Source organism: Oreochromis aureus, linkage group 14 (assembly GCF_013358895.1).
Source record: "Oreochromis aureus strain Israel breed Guangdong linkage group 14, ZZ_aureus, whole genome shotgun sequence".
Taxonomy (NCBI): domain Eukaryota; kingdom Metazoa; phylum Chordata; class Actinopteri; order Cichliformes; family Cichlidae; genus Oreochromis; species Oreochromis aureus.
Genome location: NC_052955.1, coordinates 14,561,272 through 14,574,262, shown reverse-complemented (window position 1 = coordinate 14,574,262; position 12,991 = coordinate 14,561,272). Strand labels below are relative to the sequence as shown.

General features: G+C 37.6%; 1 protein-coding gene across 2 annotated transcripts in view; it reads right to left on the bottom strand.

Moving 5' to 3' along the window:
- Positions 1-9,681: 9,681 nt before the first annotated feature.
- Positions 9,682-12,991, bottom strand: part of LOC116335954 (CD166 antigen homolog) — a 45,772-nt gene continuing 42,462 nt past the window's right edge. For both annotated transcript variants that reach the window (XM_031759744.2, XM_031759752.2), the window contains 2 exons: positions 11,401-11,540; positions 9,682-11,304 (listed from right to left, as the gene is read on the bottom strand). In XM_031759744.2, the coding sequence (XP_031615604.2) occupies positions 11,438-11,540 (103 nt within the window). In that variant the 3' untranslated portion in view covers positions 9,682-11,304; positions 11,401-11,437. The remainder of the gene's footprint in view (positions 11,305-11,400; positions 11,541-12,991) is intronic.

Sequence of the window (12,991 nt, the reverse complement as noted above, 5' to 3'; positions counted from 1 at the left end):
TAAGGATTTAACAATGGTTGTCCACACTCCACCAGCAGCAGCTCTATGTACAGTGGAACTCAGTTTGAGAACTACTGTGGTTGACTGCATTCGATTTTTTCTCTCTGTTCCTGTTAAAGATTCACAATGAATGGTGAAACTTAATATTTTTTTCACTTCACTGCCTGATTATTGTGGCCAGACAAATTCACTATAGCAATGTTATTAATGTTGTTTTTTCTCTTATTCTCAAACTGGGGGCTGGAGAGAGTGTTCATAACCATGTAATTGCAATAAGGCATTAAAAAATGACATTATTATTTTTTATTTAAAATATTGTCATGCATGCATCATTTCATTAAAGGAAAATTAGTTATTTTTATTATTATATTATAACAACGGTGGAAGCGATGTATGCATTTTACATTTTTTCAATTATTTAAATGGAAAAGAGTCACAATATCATATATGTTAACACGTTACCAAGGAGGAAAGACAGCAGCAACGATCTCAGAGAAATACTGTAACTAGTACTGACCAGCAGTCTGAAAAGATTATAAGGCCATTCATGAATAACTTGAAATCCATCATTCAAGGCAGTTGCCAATCTTTCCAGCGGTGGATGTTCTAGCAAATTCACCCCAAGCTCAGACTGTGCAGTTCTCAGAGAAACTGCAACCCCCCCCCCCCCAAAAAAAAACAACAACAAAAAACTGCCAAGAGCTACATCTCACACGCTACAGGCCTCAGTTACTATGTTAAATGTTAAATTTCATGACACTACAATTAGAAAAAGCCTGAACAAGTATAATGAACTTGGTAGAGAGAAAAGAACATGGTAGTGCTTCAGTTTGCAAAGTTACCTCTGAATAACCTACAAAACGTCTGAAGTGATCTCCTTGGACAGATGAGACCAAAGTGTTTGGCTTTGTTGTTGTTTGTTTGATGTTTGGCCATAATACACAGTTCTTGGAAAACCGAACACAACATGAGCATAAAGAACAACTGTCGAGCACGGTGGCGGAGGCGTGATGGTTTGGACTAGGTTTGCAGGATTGAGTCAGCCATGAACTTCTCTGTGTACCAAAGTGTTCTAGCACCAAATGTGACTGATAAAGCTTGGCTAAAACTGGGTTAGACAGGAGGATATTCCCAAGCACAGCAGCAGGTCTAAAACACAATGGCTGAAAAATATAAGAATTAAGGTGCTGCAGTGGCCCAGTCCAAGTGGAAAGACTTTAAGAGAGCTGTGTATGAATGAATGAAGAAACACTGTAAAGAAGAGTGCAATAAAATTCCCCCACAATGATGTGAGGGACTGATAAAGTCATACAGAGAACAGTTACTTCAAGTTAAAGTTATAGAAGTTTTTGTATCATGTGGTGAACTTAGTTTTTTTGTTTACTTTTTTATTAAGCCAAACATATACGTGTCCTGGTAGAATATTAAGCCACATCAATTGAAACTAGCACAGTAAGTTGTGGCTCATGTATGATAAAAAGAGTTTAAAACAAAGAGTATTTAGAAAGCTTTTGTTGAACATTTACATATGATGATGTACGTCAGTCAGGTCTTGAGCAGGTAACACTTGCAGGACTTGTCTGAATAATGATTACATATAACAGACAAACGCTTAAAGATTCAGACATCTCAGAGCTGGAGAAACAAGTTGAGCCAGGAAATCTCATGTTAGTGTCTTGTGTTTACCGGAATGGTCTGGGAGTTTATTCCTTACTATCATGAAATAAAGACTTTATAAACACAGAAATATTGATTGAAGATATCTTAACAGCAAAACAACGGGACAAAAACAGACTGTGTAGTGGAATGGGATAATTACTTACTGTAATTACTTACCTCACCTCCTCCATCACCGTGTGGTACGCTGGAGCCACTATCAGGGACAAACTGAGACTGCAGCGTGTTGTGCGCTCTGCTGAGAAGGTGATTGGCTGCAAACTCCCATCTCTGCAGGACCTGTACACCTCCAGGAAACTGGGGCGTGCAGCTCGGATCAGTGGTGACCCTTCTCACCCTGGACACAGTCTGTTTGACCTGCTCCCCTCAGGCAGGAGGCTCCGGTCCATTCGCACCAGAACCTCTCGCCACAAGAACAGTTTCTTCCCCTCTGCTGTTGGACTCATGAACAATAACCATATGACTGTTTCCACCACTAACACATGACCCTACACTGTGTTCACTGCATCATTCCATGTTTGGCACTGATCACCACCTGCACTCATGTACATATCTATCCTCTTAGCACTTTTAATTCTTATTTTTATGTCTATTTAAGAGTTGTATAACAGTATGTTTGCACTAAGTACCGCAGCAATTTCCTAATGTTGTAAACCTGCTCAACATTTGGCAATAAAACCCTTTCTGATTCTGATTCTGATTCTGATAAGTGCAAACAGTGACCTTTTCTAACTGTAACTGACATTTCTCATTGTTACGCCTGTTTTGTGATATGTTTAGGCTATAGAAATAAAGCAGATTAAACTAATTTAAATTAGATTATTTAAATTCATTTTTACCGCAGAAGTTTGAAAGTTTACTTATTTATCTGTATCTGTAAGACTCATGTCATTATCACGAGTCATGCATGTGTAACATGCTTTCCAGTGTCTGTGTTTTCAACAACAGTTTGAGCAAAAGGTCACCATGACTGAGATGCCTGCAGTGATAATGAGAAGTGTTCTTAAGTACTGCAACCACAAAATAAACAAAGTTAATATAATTAACTCATGTTAAGCGCTTAACAAGAGACAAGGAGTTTGAGGCAAGGAGTTTGCATAATTTTGTAATAAAGCTCGCATATCTAATTTTATACTGGATGTTTAACTAGCATGTGGGAAACTGTAAAGTTTTACTTGCTCATTTGTTCATTTTCAGGTCAAACACTCATGTAACAGCGAAACCTATTGTCTGAAAAATGTCCCTAAAACAATATTTATCTTGACACATGTACTGCACGCAGCAGTGAATTTTACTTTAAGAGGTCGCAAGAGGTTCAATTCATTATAATGAAAGGGAAGTTGTAAACTTATGACATCTGCTGGCTGTGTGGATTCCATATTAGGAGACATACATCCAGTTGAGTGACAAAATACAAAACAGTCTCCATTCTGAATGATCAGTTCAACTGATGGTAGCGTCAAGCTTTAAACAAAGGGGCATGGGGCTGAAATAAAATTCAAGCACCAACTTGTGGCTTTTATTGTTAAAGAGCAGGACTTCACAAGCACACTAATCCCTCAGGAAACAACTGCTTTCCCTTCATACTCTACCTGTTTCAGGTATCTGGAATACATAACACCAAACAAAATTTGATACAAAGAATAAATATTTACACAAACATGGATTCATATAGATATTTAAATAATATAAAACCTTTAAATATTTACAGATAATAGAATTAGTTTGACTGAAGTGCCCTAACCTGTCACGCTGGTTTGCCCCAGGGGCGCTTAAGCAGGTGATTAAACTCCTGTTCCTCTTTTGTCTCATGTTCTGTTGAAGAGACAAGCAGGAAGAGGTGAGTACTGATAGTATGTGCAATAACTGAACCCACGTAGTTTATATAATTATAGACTGAAAATTAATTATGATCAGTCATCAGTGTTTATGATCAATGTTTTCACTTAAATAATTCTCCAAAATATGCACTAAACCCAAATGATTCCCCCCAAAATCAGCGTGGGTCGATTTTCATTTAGCTCACAATATCAATCATTCGTGAACTCACAAACATGCAGCAGGTAAAGGAACCCCTGGTTTTAATACGTGTTCTAGCACATGTACATTTTGTGAAGCCAGGACCAATTTGTACTGAAGACGTGCTGGAAATGGCCCCAGCAGCCTTGGGCTTCTGTCTGCCATTAATATAGAAGAAACCATTTGGGTCCATCACTATGATGGTGTAAGACTGTCATTCCTGCTGATAACCTATCTAATACTGATAATTAATCATGACCATTTATGCCATCTGGACGGCTGCATATGGGACTGTTCACTAGCTGACTGAGAAATCTTATTTTTGTGAATCTTTGGACTGTCTTTATGTTTTGCACAAATTAAAGTTCCATTGGCCTTTTTTACTCCATCCACTTTTATGGGACTTGCCCAAATGTAGTAGAAATAACCTGAGACTGTTTAGGGGAAAAAAACCTCAAAGCTCATCAAACTTTTTTTCTTTCATGAACAACCAGAAAAAGAAGGTAAACCATACAAAAGAGATGAAATCTGCTGGATATAAGAATGTTTTAGCCTCTGGGAAATCCCTGCATCAAAGATTTAATTTTTGTATTAACTGGCAGTTACCACATCATGTCCTCATTTATTGGCTCATAGGTAACCTTTTGTTTGTGTCTTTTTTATACTCAAGGCTTCTGTAGATGCACCGTGACGCTGCATCAAGATAGATAGTGTAACTTGATGGCTTCCAAGAACTATGAGCAATTTAGATGAATCATGTGTCCATTCTTTTATCTTGTGGATAGGGTTAAAAAAACAAAGTCATTTTTATGATATGTCCAGTTAAGAAAAAATGAGCTTGGTTAATGGATGTGGTAAAACCTATGCCTGAATACTTAGAAACAAATTCTGTTAAACATATCTGGGTGGAGATCAAGGATGAAAATTTACCTGTATATGAATACAAGTGTAACACAACCTGTTCCGGCATCTTCTATTACCCACTGCTATATGAGTTTGCTTTTTAGCTTTTTCTTGTAATATTTCTCTTTTTTATCATTCCTGACTTCTTTTCCTCAATACTGTGATATGAAATGATCTAATTTTGCCTTCTTTGTCAGACCAGCAGTCGCTGTCACCAAGTAAAACATAACCACCTCTGAGCTAGGACATTAGTAATGCGTTAAAGAAAAGCCATGTCCAAAGTTGTTTTGTTTGACCTACTCCTTGTTAGGCACACCTTGCTAGTACTGTGTTGGATGCCTCTGACCATCAGAGCTCCCTTTATTTTTCTTAGCACCAATTCAACAAGGTAGTGAAAAAATTCCTTTGAGATCAATAATTTTATGTTGTTTACACCATATTCTGACTCTACCACCTGAATCTCACAGTAGAAATCAAGTCTCTTTTTCCAGTCTTCTATTCTCCAGTTTTGGTGAGCCTGCAGCCACAGTTTCCACTTCTTAGCTGAGTGGCACCTGGTGAGGTGTTTTGCTGCGGTGGCCCATCTTCTGCCAAGTTCTGTATGTTGTGTGTTCAGAGATGCTCTTCTGCATACTCTTGCTGTAACAATTGGTTATTCGAGTTACTGCTGCCTCCAGCAGCAATTCAACAGTGTACCTAATAAAGTGGCTATGAGTTTATATTTAATTTATGGGCTTATATGGAATGGACCAGGAGTCTGGCTCTGGCATATAGCACTCTCGTGGACTTCTCAAAGCACCTTATACTACGCATCACATTCACAGATTCAACACACCACCAATAAAACCACAGATCTCTACATCCCTCCCAACATTCATGCATGATACAGTCAAACCCAACGTTACATTCAAACAGCACAGAAAAAGAACAACAACAACATAGAAAACAATTTCCCGTGTTTCTAACCTTTTCTACCTGCCATCCACGGGATTTGGAAAACACAGATTAAATTGATTAATTCAAATGAGGAGAAAGGGTTTCATCAATAAAGGGGACAGGTAACATTTAGAGGGCATAATAAATAATGCAAAGTAAACCAGCTGAAGGTCTTAGTTAAGAACTGTTGCAGCTTTGCATTTCAATTTTCACTAATGATTGTGTTATTTCATCATGGGTATGTGCACCCAGAAGTTGTACTCATAAAAGCTGGAAGAGATCTCCTCAAAATTTTAGGCTTTTCCCCTTCATAATGGACCTCAGTGAAATTATGATCAGTGCATTCGAAAAATGCTTCTGGAAACTGAATCCAAGTTATTGAATCACTTTTTCACACTAGTAAGTACTGTGATTGTGCTCTTTGGGTTTTTGTTTAATCACATGTGGCAGATAGCAAGTTAAAACACAGTGGAAGCCAACAAGTTGTCATTTACACATGCGATCACTTATTCTCAATATGGCTCAAGGAAATTAATTTAAAATTAAAATTAATAAGACTTTTTATTATTAATATTTTTGTTTAGGAGAGACACTTTTGTTGCTTTAATTTGAAAGAATTAGTAAGAAAAAGCTAAGCCCCAGCTACCCTGTGACCCCGAAGTGGATAAGCAGAAGAAAATGGATAAGTAGATGCAGAACTTGCCTCGCTGATTTGGTTCAACTTATAGCTTTAAACAGAAGTGAATGAAAATATACAATGAAGTGGAAAGAAAATCGATATAGTCAATATTTAGAAAAGAAACACAGAAACTTTGCCCTTTTCCTCGTTGCTTTGTCTTTTGTCTTCTTTATTTTGAACTTCCTGTTGATCTTCAACAAGCAAATGTGACTCAAAAACAAAGAGAAAACCTTTTTTTTCACGTCTTCTTTTTACTTATACAGTTACAACACACCAGATGACAAATCTGCATGAACTCTCTAAACATTGTAGCCACTAAAGACAGACACAAACCAGTTTTAACTAGTTTTTTTGTTCTCCCTGTAAAGGTGCAGATATCCCTCATTTAGCAGTGGATCAACTTATGAATGTGTCTTTTACAATTCCCACTCTTTTTTCCTATTCCACAGTGGTCCTACTTGCTGTAGTTAGCTTCTTAGGATACTGCAGTGGTTAGTGAAGCATCAAACATAATGTAAGTTAAGTCATTTTCAGGACTAAATAATGTTAATTCAAAACATTATATAAGTCATTTGTGTAGCTTGCTTGTGGTACGTTTAGTGAACTTCTGATTAGTTTTAGAAACAAAGAAACAAAAAAAAGACCAAAATTTTCTTTCCTTTGACGCCGTCACTACCCACTGCAGTTAAATCTTTGACCACATGGTGGCAGCAAATGTTAATGTTGGTTGTTATGTTGCCTGTATTCCGAGCAAGTTAAGAATGAGATAGTGCTGCAAAGGAGAAGAATGACTAATCATATGTGATTTGTGCTGCTGTCTTAGTGAATGAACCAGTGAATGACAGTGATTATTTAAGAAATAAACTTGCCTCAGAGTGTATGAAAAATCACATTTAAAGTAAACATTCTTCAGTTATTGGCATATAAAATGTGTCTTTGCCTGCATGGCTGGGGCCCTGTCCTCGCAGGCTTTGATGGCTCACTCCAATTGCAGATTCATTCCCTTCTGTTTATTGAAGCTAAACATACAACTTAACTAAAGTGCAATAGTAAAACCCACACAGACATCAGTAGAAGCACAGCACACATTAATAAATATACTGATCTGAATATTATAGAGAATAAAGATCTTATGCTAACCCACCCCTTTCAGAGTGATATTAATGTTAAGCTTCAGTCCACTTTACTGAGAGATTTGACATGCCATTAGGCTATATGTTGTTGTGTTTAGGTTTATGATAAATCATTTCCTGTTTTATTTTGTAATTATTGTTCTTTGTGTATTATTATTAACCCTTTAATAATTGTATGGTCCATATGGTCAACCTCACCTGTGTTGTATTAGTCACACTCAGTGTGTGCGTATACACCTGCAGTTGCTCACGTTCAAGTTGCCAGATTTTCTTGTTCAGTCAAGTCTTCCTGGAATTTTCTCGCGACCTTTGTGTTTAATTGTTGACTTCCTTGTGTGTGTGTGACTTTTTGGGCTGTTTTATGGACTGTCTTTTGCCTGTGCCCTCCTGGTTTAGTTTACTCTTGCTGACTGATCACACTTGTATGACCTCTGCCTGTCTGGATTACAGATTTGGGTTTTACTCTGCCTCTGTGTGTCCTCCCCCTGTTGAAACCTTGTACATCTACTTGTGCAGTTTACTCCACAACACCCTGTTTCATGTGCTCTTCATAGGTTGTGCGTATGAAGTGTAGGCCAGAGGTACATGTTAGGAGCTTTGAAATAAATGCAGTGAAGCGAAAAGTGCAATATTTCACTTTGACATGGAAGAAAAAAGGGATCTCAAAACTGAATAGCGAAGAAATATTCAAGCCCTCTCCATGTATTCTTTATTTGAATGCATCTCATCCTAAACTGTCTGATTAAAAAAAATAAAATAAAATAAACTTCAGTTTATGAAACCCAAGCAATAACTGCTGAAGCAACAAAGCTTATCTAATAAAATATGTAAAAGACAAAAAAGCATATATCCTCTTGGTTACCAAAAATCTAAAATATAGTATCAGCTACACAAACTGACACCTGGTAAATAGAATTTACCAATCAAATTAGGACTTTCTGGTAGCATGAAGTTTACCAAAAGATCTAACTAGTAGATCATAATGTCAAAAAAGGAGAGGTTAATAAATAAGTTTCTGCATCTCTGAGACTAATCAGATTAGAGACCCCATCTTCAAATGCAGAAGCCTCGCAACAGCAGCGAGCCTTCCTAGTAGTTGCTATCCTCTCAGGTTTTGCCAAACAGCACTGGGGTGACAGGAATTCCCAGAAGACCAGAGGAACTTCAGGCCTTTCTCTCATCAATAAAGTTCAATATTCTACTGTCTGAAAGACATTGGGCAAAAATGGCCTCCATGGGAGTGTGCCAAAGCAAGTCACTGCCAACCCAGAGGAAGATTAAGCTTCATCTGGATTTTGCCACAGCACACTTTAATATACCTAAAACCTTTTGGGAGAATGCTTAAGTGACTGGAGACAGGGGATCATTAGAGCTGACAAACTAAATAGAGAACACAACAAAACGATCATTATACTTTCAGTCATGCATGGAGGTGGCAGAGTAATGCTGTGGGACAGCTTTGCTGCTTCAAGGTCGGGGCAGCTTGCCACAGTTGAGAGAAACATTAATTCCAGCGTCTGACAGAAAATCCTGAAGGAGAACATCAGGTCACCGGTGTGAGCTGGAGCTCAGGTTCAGCTGCATTATGCAGCAAGACAGTCATCCCTAAGATCTGACACAGTTTAGTAAGAGATACACACACAAACACACATACACCAAAAAATTGGGATGGGGTTCAATACCTTTTTCATGCCACTGTACCTGTTCATCCATATTCATCCTGACACAACACCTACTCCAAAATGTCAAAGTCAATTTCTGGAAGGAGATGGAAACCTGATACTGCAGACTAAAATATGCTGTAGTAATAATGTCTTTGTAGATCCTGCCCTTGGCAAAATCTCAGATGGGTTTTGAATCAAATCCAAAATTCTGCTAAGTTTTGTGGCCAAATATTTTAACTGTTTTTTTTTTTTGAATAATTCATGGAAACAGGGCTAAATCCTGCCTTCCTCTAAAAAAAAAAAAAAAACAGATGAAAGGACTGAATATATTTACAATAGTTTCCACCGGTAATAACAACAAAAGGTCAGGTTTTGTAATTTTGTATGTCTAATGCAGGAATATTTTTCAAATTTCAAGACTGAGTCTCATTAACTGTTTCTCAAAACTCATCACTTTCCTTGTTTTCTGCATATTTTCTGCAGTATTGACAGATTTGTTATCACACAATCAGTCACTGTACATTAACTCTGTGCCGTCATTTTTCTGCGTATGCGTGCAAGTGAAATGAAAAAGAAAGACCGAACCGTGTTTATTTTTATTTCAAAAGATGACCAGATGAAAAAAATGAGAAAAATGATAACAACATAATTAACATTGAGTGGACATAACTGTTCCAAATGTACACTTTATTTTAAACAAAAGTACAAAAACAAACATCAGATATTTACAATACTTGCATGGCAATGTTCACTTTCTTTGGTCATTCTTCCAATCAGATGGTTTTGCACAAGGTAGGCAACAAACAGCAGCTTGGAGGTCTGAGATTCTCACATGCTGAATATATTATTCAACCAGACACAGAGCAAACTACTGATGACTCAGAACTTAATGACATTTTTTGTAGAGTCTGCAAGCAATTTATCAGTGGTTTAAATCCGAGACATGAGTTATGTGACCATTATTGAATGAGCCTACCAGGATATTTTAGTCTTGTACAATATAAATAGCAAAAAGGAAAAGTAAAATCACGTACGTCACAACTACATCCTGGCCTCGTTGCTTTTTCAAATTCATTAAATGCTCTTGAGGGACCAAAACCGTGACATGTACAGCTGCAGGTATTCCATCGTATTCTACACAAACTCGACATGAAACATGAACCCTAGTGCACATCACAAACTTAAGCTGTTACAGGTAGATTTTTAAAAGAAGGCAAACATATCGTAAAGGCTACTTTAAGACAAACATCCCGGTCACTGGGTGTCTTTGATTACAGAAGTATGCCACAGCTACAGAATGAACACTCGTACCTCAACACTGATGGAGCACAAACTTATAGAGGAGTTACATAAAAACAACCTTTTCCTTACTACTATTTTTTGAAAGAGAAGCATGAAAGTGAACTTCATGTTTAAGTTGCTTTCATGCAAAAAAAACTATGTGTGCAGCCAAACTACAGCCAATAAAAAAAGGTTTAAACTGTGCTATACATTCTCCCAATAATCTACCTGCTTGTGTCGTTAGGTGGCTACGCTAAATGTAAAGAACGTTGGCGAGTTTCGAGTTTCTGCAATTTTCTCCCCTGGTTACACACAATCAAATAATAATAATAATTAAAAAAACACCTTTGTGAAACATCATGTCCTTGCTGATATACAACATCTAAAACTAATGCTAATACCCTTAGCCCTTTCAGGATTTTATCAATTTCTCAGCTTTTTTTTTGTAACCTGAATGAACAAACTGAAATAATGATAGAAGTGAATGGATTTATGACCTCGATGTCAAAGGCAGAGGTTGTTTGACTGTGATGAGGTGAAATGAAAAAAACAAACCAAAAAAACACAAACTATGGCGGTAATGTCCCTTGGTCCCTGCTATGTCCCGAGGGCCGAAAAAGTCGAACACAGACTAACGCAGGCCTACACATCCTTACATCAAAGGCAACTGGTCTAGTAGTGATTTTGCATTTTCTCAGCTTTCCAATTTCCATTCTAACGAACATGAATCCTAATAGTAGACAGGTTTACACATGTATCAGTAGTGCAGACAGGCTATGTATATCACATACAGTATCCATTCTTTTTTTTTTTTTTTTTTTTTTTAGTAATGGGGGGAGTGAGGGGTTGATGGGCTCGGGGAGATGTTTGGATATGCTTTTTTTTTTGTTTTTAGTAAAATTCTCCCTGAAACCAAATCCAAACTGTCTTCATCCCAGTGTACACTCTTTCCCCCCCCCTCCCTCCCCAAAGACAGAGGTGAAGAGAAATGTGCAAAAGTTCCACGTTCTCACTGGAAGGGAAAGATTAAAAATGTGTTATTAATTTTTTCTGTACAACTTTTGTATGTCAATCTCTTTATGTGCATGGCGAAAATGTTTTGCTCTACCTTTCGCATCGCCGTTTCAAGAACAGTTGCTGTTTCTTTACACCTCAGCTTTTTGGCTGTTTTCCTCCACTTTCTCCTCCAGCTTTTTCTCCTCCTCGGAAGACCCGCACTCCTTCTCACCGGTCTTCCAGCTTCCTTGCCTGTTTCGATTAAAACAGTCGTTTATTAATCGGTCCTTGCATGATGATATGACGGTGTGACTGCTTACTACACGTGTGCAGAATAATACACGGTATAAACTGCCCACTTAGGCTAAAGGGAAGCTATCCATCTACAGCTACTGTGTACTTACACTACTGTTCACAATCAATCAAGAGCAAACTCCCTTAATTTGGCAAATGGAAGACTGATTAACAAGCAAGCAAAATGGAGCGCTGCCCAGGTACCCAAGACCTTAATAGTCCTTAAAAGCCTACATTAACTGCAATGATTTTTTATTTATTTTACCATGTATTTTAATTTGTTAATTCATTTGAAGGAACAGCCAAAAGTGAGATCAGAAGATCAATACTACTCGTATACAAGGTTAGAACAGGATGAATAGTGAAACAGCGAGTCTGGCTGTGTCCAAACTCTATTTGGACAAAAATACTGCTCCTTTAAATACTCCTAATCTTTTAATTCAAGTGTTTCTGTTCCACAGGTATATGAAACCGAGCACCTATCCAATATGTCTTTATAAATATTTGTAAAGGAATTCAAGGAGCTCGTTATAAAGATCTCACTGAAGTCCAGTGTGGTTATGTAATAGTATAACACAAGTTGCACCAACTTTGTGAAATTTCTTCCTCCTGGATATTCCACAATCATCTGTAAGTGTTATTATTGCAAAGTGGAAGCATTTAGAAACCACAGCTACTCAGTGTGGTCGCTGAGTGCTGAGGCGCCTGGTGCGTGAAAGCCGACAACGCTCCGATGACTCAATAGTCTCAAACCTCGTCTGGCTTGTAAACTACATTTCCACATTAGCCACTTGTTTCCGTCTGTTTTGAGTGTTAATGTTAAGTCCAACTTTATATTTACTGCACAGATCTGAGAGCGACATCAGTTTTCTTTATAGATAATTGGAAAATTTACTCAAGTACATCAACAGCTGAATAAATTACAGCTTCTATTAACTGGTCTTGGATGAAAATTGAATTTTGAGTTAATTGCTTTTATTTTAGTGTCCTCATATGGTCCATAGCTCATATTTTAAAACAAAGCATTTAATCAAATATCCATTTGTTTATAGACTAAAAAACCTCATGCCAAACAGTGTTATTCCAGCTATGGAGAACTGCTTTTTGAATTATACATGTTGTTGGCAAGAGGAGTTCATATCAGAAGCTACATTAGGTATGCCTGTTCAGTTTCTTGTTAATACAAATGTTTAATCAACCAATCACATGGCAGCAAGTCTATGTATTTAGGCATGTAGACATGGCTGCTGAAGTCCAAACTGGGCATCAGAATAGGGAAGGTGATTTAAAAGGGACTTTGCTTGTGGCTCGGTTGTTGATGCCAGATGGTCTGATTTCACAAACTGCTGATTTGCTAAGGTTTTCCCAAATTTGAAAAAAAAAAATCTCCAGTTATGTGCACGCCCTGG